The following is an 18,796-nucleotide window of genomic DNA, read 5'->3' as shown; positions in this document are numbered from 1 at the left end:
TTTCTTAGGTTCTTAAATCTATGGAATATAGATGTGGTAGGATTCTACTTATGATCACCAAGTGGTTCACAAGTTAAGGTTGGGATATAAGCCTAGGGTTGCTTACTAATTACCTCCCTATGATTTCATGTGGTGAAGGATATCCACATATCCTATTAGGGTTTAACTTCTCCTCACATACCTCAAGAGCAGGATCATGGATTAGGCATGATCAACTTGTTCTTAATATCTCTACCTCAAGTTCTTGGGGTTTATGATCATCACTCAATTTATAATGATCAAGGCTTGGCTTCCTAAGGTATGTCTCATTAAATGGATTTCTCACTTCTATGATCAAGCATTGTCTTGATCAACTAAGGTGTAGTACTTCTAATTTATTTTCTTGGATGGGACTACTATGGTTGCCTCATTGGTTTATATCCCAGGAGAATGCCTGAGATATTACTTAGGGTTCTTTCCAGGGAATGATGATATAATCATCTGGGTATATGGATAGTTCTTTCCCTCAAATCCAAGTGTTGCCTCACTAACTTGAGTGTAACACCATAACTTGAGCTCTCTTATATAAGAATGGTTTATTCTAGGTTTATGGTGTACTCCTAATATTTCCTTAGGTATCTAGGCTTAAACTCCACTTGGCTATCTTGGTTGGATTAATCTCTTCCTTACTTTATCAATTCATGGATATGGTATTATTTCATGTGATATTAGGTTATCTCACCACTCCAAGGGAAATGGATTACAACCTAATACTTTAGTTCAAAGATTGTCCTTTATTCATTAATAGGTAAAGCTAGAATTGATATGAATGGGCTCTCTCATTTGGAAAGGACTTCAATGATGACCTGAGGTTATTCTCCAAAGATAATGATGTGGTCACCAATATCTATGGTTAACATAAATGAGTTCTCTCTCTAGGAAATGTCTTGAATAATATTCTAGGGTTTCTCTTGAAGATAATGTTTTGATCATATGGACATTTATATCCAAGGTTTGCCTCAAGGTTTGTCATTGCTTCCATAAATAAAATAGGACTCTCACCTCTCTAGGTTTGATGTATAATAATTTGGAATAGAGAAGAATTATATTCCTTGGTTGGATCTCCTTGTCTTGTTTTCAAGGATGAAGTAAAATGAATACCATGAGGTTCATGGTAGGATCAAGGATTAGTTTAACACATGGAAAAGATAAGTTAGAAATAGTTACTCCAATTATTGTTACTTGATTTCCAATTAAATGGATGTTCATATGTGGTGGCAAGGATTACCATATTATAATCTTTTATAAGATCAAGCAATTGATCATTGAGTAAAGTGTTGTTGTGTTGATTATTGGTTCCATTTGATCTAACCCCTTAGATCAAATCATCTCTACCCAAAACAAAGTTTTAACAAAGTCACTTTGAGGTTTATAGCGGTTGACTTGATGAGCTACTTCAATTCCACCAAGATCAAGTGAAACTTCAGTTACTGTGACTGTTTTACTTTAAAGCGCGAAAATTCCCCAGATTTTCTATGCATGAATGCAATGCACACATCTGTTTCCTCTATTTTTGTAACCCCAGTACCTGGGATATTACATGCATGCACCAATGAGAGAGAGAAAATGAGACCCAATCAGCTAGTACCTTGGACCAAGATATTCAAAAATTGTGAGTTACAAACTAGGACGGAGGGAGTATCATAGTATCATCATATTTAATATTTTGTAGAATCTCAATGCAAATGTGTGTACATGATGTATTTATCATTAAGTTTTCTAGTTTTACGTGCTATGATACGGTATCATATTATGATACCACTCTCATCTCTCACCTTATTAATTGGTGTGCCACATCAGATTTTTGCCAACATGGCATGCATGATACTACTTATGATACTCCCATTGTGGCTATCATAAACTAGTAGGGATCTCTATTTTCGTGCCCTCAGTTCCTTAGTTGTGCTCAGTTTTCCCCAGCTCCTTAGTTTTTCCTCAGTTTTCCCCAAGTGCTTGTTTGAAACCCGCAGAAGCAGCTCAGACGGCAGGATTCCCGTTAAGTTGACCGCTCCGTGCCGACGTGTGGGGCCGCGTCGTGTGGGCCCGCGTCGCGTGGGGCTGGTAGAAAGGGACCGCGTGGGGACGGGGACGAGATAGCGTTTGGTTGCACGTGAGCGAGGAGCCGGGTTTTGTCTCTCTCGGCCATTGGCATTTCCCTTTTAAGAGTACCTTTTATGCCTCCTTCTCTCTTGCCTTTTTTCACCTAATTAGTATCAAATCTAGAGAAGCTTGCATTTATGTCTTTCTTCAATTATTATTTGTGCCTTTTGGCCCTCGTTGTTTGCCCAATATGGCAGCAAATCTAGTAGAGAGCCCAATCTAGTACTCCATCTGGTCCATATGTATGTAGTTAAATCTAGAAGCAAATCTACGGGGAATGTACGATAAATTCACAAGGTCATATAGTAGAATAGGGATAGATAATATAGATAATAAGGCTGCATTCAGCGGCCAAACATAGTAGGGTTCGAGGTTCTTCACAGCGATACAGCACCATCATACTAACAACATAACAACGAGGGATCCCTAGCTAACAACAAAGGGATCCCAACAACAAAATGGAGGAGGCAGCGGCGGCACACGTCCGAGGACTCCGCCTACCCCATCTGCCTCTGCCTCCACTTGTTGCTCCCCTTGGGAGCCTTGGGCTTGAGCGGAGGCATGCGCCCGCCGGAGATCTCCACCCGCCTGGATGCTTGCGGAGGTGCATGCCGGCGCCAAGTGCTGGCGCGGAAGGAGTTGGGGTTCACCGACGCACCCGACCTTGGGGTTGGTGTTGCCGATGTTCTCGGCATGCGTGAGGAGGCGGTTGAAGTCGGTGCCACCGAGCCTCCTAGTGCGGAAGGGGCACCTGTAGACACCCTTGGCGATGGCGAGGTAGGAGAGCGTCGCTGACCGACCTGCGGCCTCCGCAGACACTGGCGAGTCTTGACGTCATGGTGCTCGTCGTCGCTGCCGACGTCGCTGCCCGGACAGACTGATCCATATCAAACGGGAATTTATTAGTGAATGTGTTGCAACGATGACTAACGTGCATGATAACAAAGTTAGGAAAAACAGAGGCAGCCTCAGTTAGAGTGGAGACGATTATATGTCTACAGGGACGGTGTAAGCGAACCAAAGCTCATGCACAACAGATTTGTACACAGAAATGGTTCGCTGAACCCTCCCTGTAAAAATATGTGCCCACCGATTCATCATAGGCAAAGAGCAGATTCCGGATACGAACTTGAACACATTCCAGATTATTTGCAAAATTAAACGGTTGATATCTTTTGATTCGTGCATAAAATAAGCTGATTGAGATCCTATGATTACTTGCATAAATTAAGCTGATTGAGATCCCATTATTACTTGCATAAATTAACCGAACGGCCGAACCCCAAATCTTAAACGAAATCAAGGAGGGATCAAAGCAAAATGGAATAAAATCGGCGCAAATATTAGCCCAATACTCATCCATCCACAAATCCATCTACACCAGCACAAATAGGGTTCAAAAAGGAATGGGGAACAAAAAGGAAGCAAACCGTAGTTACCTCGTTCCATGGGTCCTCCATGGAGGTGTCGTAGGGGTTCGGGGGCGGGACGTACGGCACCGGCTCGTAGGGGTCATATCCCGGCGGGATGCGGCCCGCGACCGGCGGCGGCGGCCTCCGATGCGCCGGCGGAGGCGGCGGCGGCGTCCGTTGAGGGGACCGGCGTCGAAGAGGGAGGTGTCGCGCTTGGAGCCGACGGCGCCGTGGACGATGGGATTGGCATTCTCCTTGTCCATCTCGCACGGCGGAGGAGAGGGAGAGGGAGAGGGTTTTTTGCTTTGGAGAAGATGATGGGACGTGAGAGAGGCGGCGTTGCGTAGGCGAGTGAGAGTGACGAGAGATAGTGGGAGGAGGCGTCTATAAAGGCAAGGGGTGGTTAATGCGATCCGCGTCCTACGCGTCCACCGCTGCACGTACGCACGTCTTGGACTTACGCAATGTGCCACGCGTCCACGATTGCACGTCTTCGACACGCACCGCGACCAGGCGTCTACGCGTCAACAATTGCACGTCTTTCATTTACTGCACCGCAACACGCGTCCTCGAGTCTAACCCTGGAAATTTAGATATACTCGAGGTATAACCTCGAGTATTATACTAGCATTTTTGTGTGCTCGAGTTTTCCCCTTGAGTGCTAATGCTTGGCTAGTGCAATATGCTCGAGTTTTACCCTCAAGTAGCTGGTCAACGAGATAGTCAACAAATGGGATTAACTAGTTAAATGAGTCATTTAATGTGCAAAAAATTCTGAAAAATAGTGGCACATACTCATGGAGTCTTTACCACAAATTGCCGAGTTCTCGAGAACATAGATAAGTCATAGATAAATCAAGTTTTACCACAAATTGCCACTTCTCAAAGGCCTTCTCAAATCACCTAGTAGCTATGAAGGTGCATGGTTTTCCACAATAAGCCCTTCCCAAAACAGCTTTCCCCAAAACATACTTTGTCTAAATGAGGCCACAATTCTCACACTCATGTATATTTGTATTGCAAATAGTTTGAGATAGGCCAAGATGGGTTTTATTATACAAAACACGCATTTTCCATTTTTAAATCTCATATTTGAATCCCTTAGTACATGTTTATTACATAGGTGCCCTTGGTTTCTTGATACTACTCGGTTTTGCCCTCTCCCTCCACAAATTCTCTCACACGTGCAACATTGCCACGATTGGTCTAGACCATGTCACGCGGATCGTGCCCGCCGACCGTTGATCGTATGATCTAACGGGCAGGATAACCCCTCTCTCTCTCTCTGTCGGCGGTTACCTTCCACTCTCTAAGTATGCTGGCGGTTTTCTGTATTTATTTTCACGCGCTAAAAATTATAAACTCTTTTAGGCATTTTTTTCACGCAAAAAATGATAAACCATCACCGATTTGTTGTAGCCATAAATTTTCACGCAAAAAATGATAAACCGTCACCGATTTGTTGTAGCCATTAATTTTCACGAAAATCCCAAATGATAAACCATCGCTGATTTGTTGTAGCCATTAATTTTCACGCAAAAAATGATAAACCATCACCGATTTGTTGTATCCATTACTTTTCACGCAAAAAATGATAAACCATCACCGATTTCTTGTAGCCATTACTATTCACGGTAAAAATGATAAACGAACCAATCTATCTATCTATGTATTTGAAGTTTGGAAGCGTTCACCATCTAGTTATGTTAACTTTCGAGGTTTTGACCTGAAAACAAATGGGTATTATAAAGGGAAATAAAAGTTCAAAAAAATGTAAAAACGAAACAATCTACCTATCTTTGTATAGAAGATCGTCTGTATTGTTTTTGAGGTCATTTATAGAAGGTAGAAAAAAATCCCTTTTGAGAAGGTCGAGAAAACCTAACTTGTTACAAAAGCTGATTTCAGTGAGACCTAACCAAATTTGGCATACATTATGCCATATCTATAACAACAAGGAATATCTAAAAGGGAAAGTTTCACAAAATTTGAAATTTATGGCGAAAATGATGCCATACATGATGCTGTTTTTCGAGGTTTTGACCTGAAAATCAATTAGATATTATAAAGGGAAATAAAAAGTTCGAAAAATATAAAAACGAAACAATCTATCTATCTATGTATAGAAGATCAGCTTGTTAGAAAAGGTAGAATAAATCACCTTGTTAGAAAATCTGGTTTCAGTGAGACGAAACGGCATGCGTTTAAGCAAAGTGATTTTTTCGAACATCTCCAAATGATCCCAAATTTGCCATACATGATGCCATACGTGTAACAACAAGGAACCCTATCTAAAAAGTGTCAAAAAAGTTTGCCCAACCGTATAGCTCTATCAAAAAGAACCTCGCCATGGCGCTAGTATAATTTTGGGCTTAGTTACAAACTTTCGTTACCTAACCTTCAACACGAAACTTGTTTCAAATCACTTTTGGCGTACAAGAAACAACTCCCTCCTTGATTCGAGCACCACAGCCTCCAAACTTTGCCGATGCCGATATCGGCATGGTCAGAACGGCTATGCTCGACGCCACGGCTAGGTCACCATCGGGATGCACCCTCAATCTCGTCCCCTCATTCGATCACTGACACACCGGAGATACCGCGGGGTCAATGCCGAACGTACATGCGATGCCAATGCCGAAGCATGCATCCACGCCGATGTGGGCACGACCACGCCGCCCCGCTATCGCTGGACGCCACGAGACCACCGCGAGGTCTTTCCCTTCGCCACCACACTCTTCTAGCACCCATCTATACACGCCAGGAAAGGAGAGACACTAGTTTTCTCTACATTGCTCGCGTTCGTGTCGGACACGGTCGGTCAAAGTTTTGAGGTAGTCGTCGATGTCGTCGACCATTTCTTCTCTTCTTTGCATGGTTAACGCGTCTAGTTCATATCTATCTAATGCGTACTGGTCTCGCCTCATGCGGTTCTTTGTGGACGTCGATCTCATCTCGGCACCCCGCGAGGCCACCTCCTCTCGTGCCATCGCTGTAGAGCTCCGTTTAAAAATCTATTCGTACCCGTGTATTGCCCCTTGTATCAGCGACATGGCCCACTTGTCATTCGATATACCGAAGCCCCACTCGTGCGTGTTTTGGTCAGGGATACAGCGATGCTTACAGTCAAACAAAGATGGATGGTCTGACGTGTCTTTGCGGGCTCTACGTGGCCTCACTAGTCAGAAGATAACGGTCAACCGTCGGGCAACCGGCCGTTACAGCATCTGTGATGGTTTCTTACCATCAGATAAGGTCTTGGGAAAAACTAAGGAGCTGGGAAAAACTGAGCACAACTAAGAAACCGAGAGCACGAAAATAGAAATCCCAAACTAGTATCATGTGCATGATATTTTTCATTGTGACTAGTCTTATGGGCAGACGGTCACCCACATGTTTGTTGGAACTTGGGAGTGTTAATCATACTAATAGTTGAACAATACGGAGTTGTAGAAAATGAGAAGTCGTGACTAGTGAGCAGGAACCAAGTCATGTCGATCCACGCAGATGCTACTAGCGCACGCCACAGATCTCCTTATTTCATTTGGAAGAGTACCTTGGCACATTTGCCGGCCACAGCCTGTCCACCTCACACCAACTGTGTGCTCACTCGTGTACGCCACACTCGACAAAACAGTATCCCGAAACATAACGCCACACACACGATAGGAACGGCAAGGATTGCCCCTCCCTTTCAGGGCTACTGAACATGGTCCGGAGATGCAACACCACCTTGCTCCATCCAAAATGCCAATATACACGCACGCGTGGTTGCCACTTCAAACACAGAAGAAAATATCGTACGCAAGTGAGTGTGGAACACACACACACGGCACCAGCAAGTATCAAAGAGTACCTCCAGCGCGAGCAAACGTGGGAATACCCATGTTTGGTTCCTAGCCACAATTTTCAAGCAAAATTTTGCAGCCATAATTTATTTGGCATGTGTTTGGTTTTTTGCCAAAATTTGGCTTGCCACACTTTATTGCATTTATGGTCTATTTATCAGACTCAACTTTTTTGCCAAGTCTGTCACACTTTTGTGACTAACCACACTTTGGCTTGGCAAACTGTGGCTAGGAACCAAACAGGCCCTGAGTTTCTTTTGTGTACAAAGGAAAAAAGAAGAAAATGAAGCAGCAGGTAAACCTCCCAACACAGGTAAACAACCATGCAAACTCAAAACAGTATTCAGCCCGCTCTATCTACAGAAACATCAAATGGCCCAAGGTGACCAGCTAGTACTAGTCAGCAAGCCAGGTAATTTCAATGCTCACAGTCATGCCAAGATTAAAACAGCAAAGCCCTGAAAAGCCCCAGCCTTCAGTGGAAAAGGATTTCCAGAATGAAGAACATTTGACAAAAACTAGGGGATTTGATTAGAATTTCCAGCCAGGGTTCATATTTGGATGTCTAAGGTAAAAAAAAGGGCTAAAATACAGATGTGTTGAATGGACAGTACACTATGTTTCATACATATAAGCAAGGACAAAAAGTAAGCAGAAAACCCTATTTTATCTGATGGCTGGAGGTACTACGGAGACTATGCAGTGCAGTGCAGGTAGAAGGCAGCGGGCAGGGAAGATGCTCCAGTTTGTCAAGGATAACATATGAAGCGTGCAGAATGTGAAGAGCAGAACTGCGGAGCCAAGGGTGAAGTCCGTAGAACTGTCTAAACGGGCAATGACTCTTGGTGAAGCCGGCCTCATCAAATTCCTTGATGGTCAACTACAGAATGCAGCTGAAGGCCCATTTTCTCGCAATGAAGATGTAGATTTAGTTTCACCCAAGTGGGTGCATTATCATACCTTGCTGACACCTTGCTCTATACAGAAAATTAGTGATCCAATAATGTAACAAGTTGCACTTGTCAGTACACCCAAACTTACCAATTTGAGATAAAGAGATTACTAGTTTGTGAAGAGGCTGCATCTTCACCGAAGAATTTCAGTCGGGGTGAGGCATTGCAGGCAGGCACTAATGGAAGATTCTCATTTGCTTGCAACTTTGCGTGAAGCAGTAAATGCGTGCGAAGAATGAAGAGCGAACAACAAAAGCACGAAGACAACAACTGAAGAGACGGAGTTCGCTGAGTCGTTTAAGCAGAAGTGCAGGACGATGCCTTCTTAACACACAGAAGAAAGGTAATAGGTCTTAGTTGCATACTACATCCATCACATAAGGTTTTTAATGACAGAACCAGAAACGAGCTTGAAAGATAGATAAGTTGAAAACCTTAACCGAAGTCAAGAAGTTGACGTCAGGTCTTAGTATTCCTAGCACGCAGGGCAAATGGTAAGTTCTCTTGAAGAGCATGCATGGGTCAAAGGCTTCAGGCCTAACTCCTGCTGCGTCGGTACCTGGCACCTCCATCACTGCATATAAGCAGTCATGTGTGAGAATGGGACACAATATTTTTTATGAAACTATTAAAACAAAGCAAACCAGTAATAGTTTTACTAAATTCTATTACCCTTTAGCATCAGGAGAATCATCACGGCCACGGTTGTGTGGTGGTGACTTGCTGTAGCTGCGCCCACGGGCTGGCGCTGGAGAAACACTGCGACGCCTTGGAGATCGGTCACGGGGGCTGTAACTTCTGTTTGCAGAGTAGTTAGTTTCTAAGAGTTCATTCCTTTCATCCTGGTCGTATGCATATAATGACCACAAACTAGAGAAGCCTGACCAGAACCAAATAGAGTAACTTAAAATAAAAATCAGGGCCACCCAAGCCTGTCACGGTTGAAAGACTTCTAAGTTCTAAAGCACAGCCATCCATCTTTACGCAGTATAAAGAATGACAAGGATGAATGCCAAACTGTTGATGACTAAAATAGTTTGCAGAGCATTAACAAAAAAAGGTTACCTTCTACCATAGCTCGGACTCCTGCGGTACCTAGGGCTCCTGCTGCGGCTGCGGCTCCTGCTGCGACGCTTTCCACTGCCCAGACCTCCAGCACCAATACGCAGACGACATTCACGAGCAAAGTGACCAGATTCACCGCATTCATAACATTTCATGTCGGACCCACCATGCCGATCACGACCACCACCACCATCTCGACCGCCACCATCACGGCCACCGCCACGGCCACTGGCATTGCGAGACAGCTCAACCCTCCATCCATTCTTTCCTGTTAAAGATAAATCATACTTCAGAATATAATCTACTAGTCACGGATGAGATATCACCTAGATGATAGGAAAGTGTGCACGCAAACAGCAAACTTCACATCCTAAGAGAAGACTGGCTAGGATGTATATGAACTAAAAGGAAAGAGGTTGTATTCCAAGTTCACCATTGAAAGCCTGCTCTACATGTTTTGCTGATCAGACATTTCTTATAAAAATTAGATAGATGGGTAAAGTATAATGTCCTGTCCTAGATTCAAACAAGCTGACACTAAGAGAAATAGTTGTGTTACCATCTATATCACGAAGTGCATCCTCAGCATCCCTCTTGTCATCAAAATCGATGAACGCAAAACCAGGTGGTTTGCGTGCAACCCACACACTGCATTGAATACAACAGTCAGCTGAACATGTCAGGCAACGGAGACAAAATCTGAAGTCCAAAAGACCATGCTAATATACACCATGACATTGAGTATATTTACAATGCTACAATTGATCAGCCCATCTGCTCAGTGTGCAACTAAATACTGATACAAGTCTCAGTCTCAAGAGATATGAACCACAATTTTGAAATGAAGAAGTGTCCAAACAGACATAAAGAAGTATGTCTCAGAGATCCTACCCAACAAGCAATACTAGAAGTTGAATTTGTTTAATGGGCAAAAGGACAGAGTTGAACATTTAAGTTCACAAAATGAAATACATCAAAATTATTTAGAGGGAATTCACACATACATAACTAACAGTTGCAATGGTCAACACAACATCGTAACTGCTTGAAAGATAAAACAGCCCTTAGAACTTAGAAGGCACTGTCATCCCGGTAACAATAAGTCAATTCATACATGACACAACCCACATATAACAATGCAACAAAGGCAAAATATATTGAAAAGAGGAAGGTGAATGGTTTAAACAGAAACCAACCTTCGCAAAACTCCAAATACACGAAACTCATCCTCAAGTTCCCCAGCAGTCACTCGGGCATCCAAGTTGCCAACATACAGACGGGCCATGGTGAACAAATCCCTGGGTTCAGTGAAGAGAGGAAGAAGTTATAATGAGGGTTCCCCTCTTCCCAAGGTATATGAGCAACACGGCAGGAAGGTCAAAAAGATTCACGCTATCAGATCACCAACTACATGTTGCACAATATAAGACTAGCTAGCAAGTTTCCGAAGCTATTTACGAAGAACAGTCGTTCTAAGCTCATTCAGATCGAGACAAAACCGTATCAGACATCAACAGTAGACTGGCCCGAATCTGCACTCTGGAGATCTGGAGAGTCAGGTTAACGACAAATTCAGCTACAGCTCTAACTAAAACAGCCCGGAGCAGCAGCACAATCCAGCTCCCATATCCATGTGCAGAAAACAAATATCACAAATTAAGGAGGTAATTGCACTCATTCTGAAGAACCCCCAACTTTTAGTACTATGACGAAAACTGAATCTGGACGAGCAAATGAATCAAACAATTTTGGTCAACATCCGTCCAGATTCCAGAACCACCGCGACTATAGAAACTGTGAAATTAAACCACCCGATTCGCGCATCTAGCTCGGAATATCTTGACGGGACGGCCGTAACAACAAACCGATCTGTTTCTAGGGTTCCGAGACTGGATGCCGCGGAGGGTCGCGGAGACTGGAATCAGACAGGAGATCGGGTTTACCTTCCCCCGGAGGAGGTGGGGATCCGGGCGCGGAGTTGGCACGGGCGGCCAAGTTCCGCGGCACGGCGCGGCTGCTACGGCGGCGGCGGCGCGGATGAGAAGCTTCCGGGAGCGGGGCTACTGGGGAGGGAGATAGAGAGAGAGAGTCTGATGATGTACGTGGGGCTGCCTTTTATTTTGTTTTAGGCGTGTACTCCCGGGGACACTGGGCTAGTGGGCTTGTTGGGCTGGGCTGTAAGATAACGGGTGAAGCCGTCGCTTTATTATGTTCACTATGCCTATATTTTTCTTAATCTTAAAATAAAAAACTATGCTAATAATAATAAAAAATCCAAAATAAGTGTCAATGTTGCATAAATACGAATGTATCTGGACGTATTTATTTTGGAACAAATGTAGTATAAATGAATAAATAATATGAACAACCCTTAAAGCCTGGTGCAATAACCGCTCGTTCCCTCTCTACAAGCGATAAGGGAGTCGGCCGTTACTTCCCACTCACCCCACCTACAAGGCCATGTATATTGATTTGGCTTCTCTCTTAGGTCTAGAGATAGTGATGTAGCCCCTCCTAAGTAGGGATGGCACCCATGTGGTGTGGGTACGGGTAGAGCCATCCATGCCCGTACCCATCACTTTCATTCTTACTCAATCACCCGTACCCATACTCGTCAATGGGTACAAATTTTTCCCATACCCGTCACCCGGCAGGGTAAATGGGCTACCCGCGGGTAAAAATACTCACGCTTACAACACATCAAATTGATCTAAAAAATACGACAAGACGTGAAGCACTTGTAAATAGAGGTCTAATTCTCACCTAACCTAGCAGACGATCAGTAAGACCAAAAAGCGTGAGGTTCGACTCTAGCAACATGAAGGCATGATTAGGGGAAGTTGAGTATTTTAGAATATTACAATGGCCCACTTGTTAAATTTAGATGGGTACATGGGTGCGGGTATGGGTTCTATGATACCACACATGTACCCACTCTACCCGATGGGTATGATATGTTTCCCATCAACAAACCCACGGGTAATATTTTATCCCATACCCAGTACTCCTATTGGGTTTTTAGCCGGCGTGGCACGCGGGTCATGGGTACCCATTGCCAACCCTACTCCTAAGATCAAGACTACACCAAGACCAACTAGTCCTCCAAGTGGACTCCATGACGCGAGCACGCACCAAGGCAACAAGAGGTGAATTCGCTTCTTACCATGCTTGATCCTAACTCTCCTTTGAATGGCTTGCTACCTCATACAAATGCCTTATGTGTAATCAGGTATATCTCAGAAGAAGACCCCCAAGGACGCTGAGCCATCAAGGTAGGAGAAGAACGAGGAAAAGAAGAGCTGGAGCAAACCAGCTCCAGAACCGGCAACGCCGACCCCTGCGTCGAAACTGAACCGGTTCGCCGGAGCTAGGCCGGAATAGCTGGAGCGGCTTACAGATGTCCGTTCCGGTAGAACGGAACCTTCGCTGGAACCATTTCGGCGCTAGCCTTGCCGTGCGGTTTAATCTACGGAACTCGTCGAATCATGTGTTCCAAACTGTGATTTGCCTTGTATTTTACCTATTTGGCTCTCTGTACTATAAATACTGCTGGGTTGGCCAGATCTAGGGTTAGACTAAGATTTGAGTTTACTCTTGAGCTTTATCTCATCTACCACTAGGACCCCCAAATCCTACGTATCAACGCTATTCTCTGTGGATTCAACTTTGTTCATGAGTGATTCTAGTGTCTCCACTCTCTCACTCATGCTCTAGGGTTTGCTTTCCAACACCAATCTTTCACCCCATGGATCTACCTTTGTGTCTCTCCATGGGATGATTCTATTGGCTTAGTCTAACCAACTAAGAGAGTTCAAATTTGGTTTGTATTGGGTTGTGTGAGTGTATTTTGCTTTTGGAGTTTTGTTTCCCCTCTTCTTCCATCCCCTCATCCGCCAATTTTGGGCCAATTCATGATTCGGGACCACACCTTGATGCGTGTAGTTGACACGTCCGTTGGGAACCCCAAGAGGAAGGTGTGATGCGCACACGAGCAAGTTTCCCTCAAGTAAGAAACCAAGGTTTAATCGAACCAGGTAGGAGTCAAGAAGCACGTTGAAGGTTGATGGCGGCGGGATGTAGTGCGGCGCAACACCTGGAGATTCCGGCGCCAACGTGGAACTGCACAACACAACCAAAGTACTTTGCCCCAACGAAACAGATGAGGTTGTCAATCTCACCGGCTTGCACGTAACAAAGGATTAACCGTATTGTGTGGAAGATGATTGTTTGCGAGAAAACGATAAAAACAAGTATTGCAGCAGATTTGTATTTCAAGTATTAAAGAATGGACCGGGGTCCACGGTTCACTAGAGGTGTCTCTCCCATAAGATAAAAGCATGTTGGGTGAACAAATTACAGTCGGGCAATTGACAAATAGAGAGGGCATAACAATGCACATACATGATATGATAAGTATAGTGAGATTTAATTGGGAATTACGACAAAGTACATAGACCGCCATCCAACTGCATCTATGCCTCAAAAGTCCACCTTCAAAGTTATCGTCCGAACCCCTTCCAGGTATTAAGTTGCAAAGCAACAGACAATTGCATTAAGTATGGTGCGTAATGTAATCAACAACTACATCCTCGGACATAGCGCCAATGTTTTATCCCTAGTGGCAATAGCACAACACAACCTTAGAACTTTCTGTCACTCGTCCTAGTGTCAATGCAGGCATGAACCCACTATCGAGCATAAATACTCCCTCTTGGAGTTAAAAGCAAAAACTTGGCCAGAGCCTCTACTAGTAATCGGAGAGCATGCAAGATCATAAACAACACATATGTAATAACTTGATGATTAACATAACATGGTATTCTCTATCCATCGGATCCCGACAAACACAACATAGAGTATTACAGATAGATGATCTTGATCATGTTAGGCAGCTCACAAGATCCAACAATGAAGCACAATGAGGAGAAGACAACCATCTAGCTACCGCATGGACCCATAGTCCAGGGTGAACTACTCACTCATCACTCCGGAGGCGACCATGGCGTGTAGAGTCCTCCGGGAGATGAATCCCCTCTCCGGCAGGGTGCCTGGAGGAGATCTCCGTGAATCCCCGAGATGGGATCGGCGGCGACGGCGTCTCGATAGGTTTTCCCGTATCGTGGTTTTTCCGCATCGGGGTTTCGCGACGGAGGCTTTAAGTAGGCGGAAGGGCAGTAGTGGGGGCTAACGAGGGCCCACACCACGGGCGGCGCGGGCCCCCCTTGGCCGCGCCGCGCATGTGGTGTCGCCACCTCGTGGCCCCACTTCGTATGCTCTTCGGTCTTCCGGAAGGTTCGTGGCAAAATAGGCCCCCGGGTCTTCGTTTCAGTCCAATTCCGAGAATATTTCGTTACTAGGATTTCTTAAACCAAAAACAGCAAAAAACAGGAACCGGCACTTCGTAGATCTTGTTAATAGGTTAGTTCCGTAAAATGCACGAATATGACATAAAGTGTGCATAAAACATGTAGGTATCATCAATAATATGGCATAGAACATAAGAAATTATCGACACGTCTGGAGACGTATCACACTTAGAGAGCTCAAATCTAATCAGGATAGTTGTGTCCCCATATATATTTTAAAAACCAGACTACCAGGTCATGGGTTCGAGTGCGACCAAAAGGGTGGTAAATTTAATTGACATCTAATATTTTATCAAAGTTAATAGTAGACCAAGTGGTGTTGGGCCTCGTCGCGAGCTATCACCGCTACTCGGGGGTCCAAGGTTCCTGCTCATCGAACATAACTTAACCGGTTTTCTACATGTTAGCATCCTCTTTAAAAAAAACTCGAAGAGCCTACTAGTTCCGTTGTTTCTAGTCGGACCGTCGGCTTCCACTCCTGGTTTAAAAGGGAAATGCTTGCTTTCGGCCGACCGATCGGTGCGTGTTTAATCGGCTGTCATCGGAGTCCAACGCGCGAGCGCTCCACGCTGCTTTCTCCCCATCACGTGGGTGGTCCCTACATGCATGGCGAGTTATTCTATTCCATCAACCGCCAGCTGTAGGGGCAGGCTTGCATGCGGCATGGACAACCTAAAGATCGGGGCCTATGTTAACTTTCCATTTGACTTTAACTTGTACCAACTACATGTAATTTGAAACGAGGCGCGTGTAAGGGCTCCTTTGATTCATAGGATAGGAGAATTGTAGGAATAGGAGAAAGATAGGATTAGCTATGTCATGCCTAGTAGAATCCTACAGGAAGATGAATTCTCTTCGATTGTGCCAAGAGGAATTTTTCCATGAGGTATGACCTCATGTTCTTTTCCTATAGGATTTGCACTACAAGATTCTATAGGATTATTTCCATAGGATATGTTCCTATGAATCAAACAAGTAGTGTAGGAAAAAATCCCATAGGATCTATATCCTACATAGTTCCTACACAATTCCTATGAATCAGCGAGCCCTAAGGCTTTTTACAATCCAAAGTGTTCACTAAGATGTTTACTAAAGTAAACCAAATATTTTGTTAAATAGTGGGTGCTTATTTAGTACATGATAGATTTCTAATTAGGCATCTTGCCTAGTGTAACATAAGCACAAACACTTAAATAAAATCTGGCGATTTTGTAAGCATGCACTAGCGTCTCGCATTGTGCATGCCCGAAGGCCACAAGTGAGCGGTCTAGAATTGCTAATGTAACTCGCGAACATTGTATTTCGAATAATGTTAGAGTTTTTATTTATTTTGTGGTTATGGTTTGTGATTTTTATTGGAATCACTGCTTATTATTTACAAAGGAATTCGATGCAAAGCATGATGAGCTCTTAAACTTGGATTTTATTTAATTTTGTTGTAGTTGTTGATCATTATTATTGTAATTCGTGATAATTACTTGTGAAATGAATTAGCCGTAAAATATTTTCACACAACTAGATTTTCTTAATGTTGGAATTGCTATTTAGTTTTGTGGTAACCGCTAGTGATTATTGTTGGAATGCGTGATTATTATTGTTGTAAGGAACTTGATGAAAATATTTTGCACAATGAGCTTTTGAAGTTGGAATTGCTATTTTATTTTTGTTGTAGTCACTAGTAATTTTTGTTGTAATTTGCGATAATTGTTGTTGAAAGGAAACTACTATAAAATATTTTCACACAATGATTTCTTAATGTTGGAATTGCTATTTATTTTTGTTGTAGTCAATTGTGAATATTATTGTAATCAGATGATGATTAATGTTGCAATGACTGCGCATGCAAAATATTTCCACGTATGAACTTCTATCGTGGATTATTTTTTGTTATAATCATAGTGATTACTGTTGAAATTTTTATAATTGTTGTTGTAAATGAATCCATCGCAGAATATTATGCGCCTAAGAAATTGTTAATATTGCAATTTTTCCACGTACAATATCATTTGGAAAGCAGCTTGTCTTTGAACATATGAGAGAGAAGGTTGGAGAAGCAATACATGGTGGGCTCCACATGCAACAGACAAAGGCAAGAACACCACGTCACCCTCCATCAGTCCAAACAACACCCGACGAAATAGGAACCTTTCACCACATGCAAGTGACCAGATCGTGATGCAGTGTGAAAGAATTAAATTCACTCTCTCTCACCTGACACAAGGAGCAGACCACGAATGCGACCTCGCCTGATGCAGCGCACAAGCCGGAAGGAACCATACCGAGTCAGAAAACAGTAACTGATTCCCTGTCGTACGATGGCAGATGAACGGGTAGGGGAACGACTGATCTTGAGCACGCGGATCCGCCGACCGACGCGTAGCGCGGCCCGGCGACAGTGCTTCCTCGCATCCGACGACCATGAGCGGTAGCAGTTACAAAAATATCCATGGGGCTTAGATTGTAATTATTATCTCCCTATGATTTTTTTAGTAAATGTTCCTAGACATGCATCAAATTCCGATGCTTCCTGTTGTTTCCATGTGTTTGTCTTCTAAGTTGGCATTTCGTTTAATGTAGGTGGTGAGTAGAAACAACATGGGTTTTAATTAATCTTCCCCGTATACATGTTATTTTCCCAAACGGTGCTGCACTATTTCGATCATGGTCTATTTTTATAAACGAAACACCGCATCCTATTTACGCAGGGTATGCTCAAAGGCTGGATCTGGCTGTAAGGATACTTTTTGTTCCCTATGAACTTCATGACATGCGCGTCGAGCCAGCTTTTCCGGCGCTGTTTTAAGGAAAAAGCCCGCACAAACGAAACAAATATGCTGGTGTTTTCTAAACCGGCTTTCCGAAAGCTAAGTGCTAGTGTTAACAGGCAAACTGGAGGAAGCAACTTGGGAGGTGCTTTCGGCCGCTTCCCTGCAGCCTTCCCCTTAAAATGCCGAATCGCTTTTTCTGACTTGCCTATTTTGTTTCGGGAACTCAATTACAAGAACTCGCCACCGCGACCGGCCGTAACGCTCACCACCTCCGGCCAAGGAACAGCCCTCACTTTCCCCGTCCGCAAGTAGGGTCACTGAGTCGAGGGGTCTGCCCCCAAACCGCCCGCGCCGGCCACCTCCGTCTTCTAGAGCCGCCGCTCGAATCCCGCTTCGAGCGACGGGCCCGAAGCTTCCCCCGACGGCCGAGCCTTCATCCCATCCATCCTCTCCCGCTCGGCCGGCTCCACCCACCGCCCCGCTCCTACCCGCTTTTTGACCCCTGCCACGCTCCGCATGGTCAACCGAGGAACACTCCACCCGCTTGACTCCGCCGCCGACCAGCACGCCGCCCCACCGCCTACCTTCCTCCACGCCGCCCCGCATCGACCGGGATTCCCCGACGGCGCTCGCCGCCCGACCACCCGACCGAGTCCCCGCCGGATCGCCGAACCCCAACCGTCAGCCGTGAGCTCGTCCCCGTGCGGCTGCCGCTCAGTGATTTTCTTTCTCTTATCCTGAAGCTCGTGTTCACCGCGTTCCATCGATCCGAACGGTGATGTGATGCTAATTCCTCGCGTTCCCACTGATCTCCGGTTTCTCCTGAACGGGGTAAAGTGATGCTACTTCTCAACAACGATTTTTTGGCGTTGTAAAATGGATACATGGAATTTTATTTTCGTAACGCTAACTTTGTCACAATTTGTAGGCAAGGTACATCATTTATGTGTATTCATGGAATTTTATAGTGAAAATTACGCCTACACACTTCAATCGGCAATTATATATGTTGTCGGAATTTGTAGGGGTATTTCTAAGACAATTCCTTAGGGCGTACGCACTAGACAAAACAAACTAAATCGCCAAACAAGAAACCTCTAACAAAGCAATCTCCTTCTGCACAAAGAAATTTTCCCTCGCACAAAGAAAGACAAACAGCTGTACCAATAGCTAAATAAAGGTGCCTATAGGTCCTAATTGGTCCTCTACCTATACAGAGGAAGTGGTTTATAGACTAGCTCACTT

General features: G+C 44.3%; 1 protein-coding gene across 3 annotated transcripts; it reads right to left on the bottom strand.

The window, feature by feature from the left end:
- Positions 1-8,623: 8,623 nt before the first annotated feature.
- Positions 8,624-11,449, bottom strand: LOC124693344 (serine/arginine-rich splicing factor RSZ21-like). Of its 3 annotated transcripts, none has more exons than XR_006999989.1 (7): positions 11,361-11,449; positions 10,614-10,715; positions 9,977-10,065; positions 9,418-9,685; positions 9,025-9,150; positions 8,787-8,926; positions 8,624-8,676 (listed from the first exon to the last, which is right to left on the bottom strand). XR_006999989.1 is itself a non-coding variant. In XM_047226820.1 (6 exons), exons 2-6 carry the CDS (start codon positions 10,700-10,702, stop codon positions 8,890-8,892), a joined length of 609 nt encoding a protein of 202 aa, XP_047082776.1. In that variant the 5' UTR covers positions 10,703-10,715; positions 11,361-11,449; the 3' UTR covers positions 8,624-8,889. The 3 variants fall into 3 exon arrangements, 1 of the variants encoding a protein (XP_047082776.1); XR_006999990.1 differs by having other exon boundaries at positions 8,624-8,673; XM_047226820.1 differs by having other exon boundaries at positions 8,624-8,926.
- Between the last annotated feature and the right edge of the window lie 7,347 nt (positions 11,450-18,796).

This window comes from Lolium rigidum, chromosome 2, assembly GCF_022539505.1.
Source record: "Lolium rigidum isolate FL_2022 chromosome 2, APGP_CSIRO_Lrig_0.1, whole genome shotgun sequence".
NCBI classification, from domain to species: domain Eukaryota; kingdom Viridiplantae; phylum Streptophyta; class Magnoliopsida; order Poales; family Poaceae; genus Lolium; species Lolium rigidum.
This window is presented reverse-complemented; position numbering and strand designations above follow the sequence as displayed.

Excerpts from the sequence above, each read along its gene's own strand:
- LOC124693344 (XM_047226820.1), bottom strand. The coding sequence starts at position 10,702 with ATGGCCCGTCTGTATGTTGGCAACTTGGATGCCCGAGTGACTGCTGGG. Across the intron at positions 10,066-10,613 it reads GTATTTGGAGTTTTGCGAAG|TGTGTGGGTTGCACGCAAAC; the intron begins GTTGGTTTCTGT and ends TATTCAATGCAG. Across the intron at positions 8,927-9,024 it reads GATTCTCCTGATGCTAAAGG|TGATGGAGGTGCCAGGTACC; the intron begins GTAATAGAATTT and ends GCTTATATGCAG.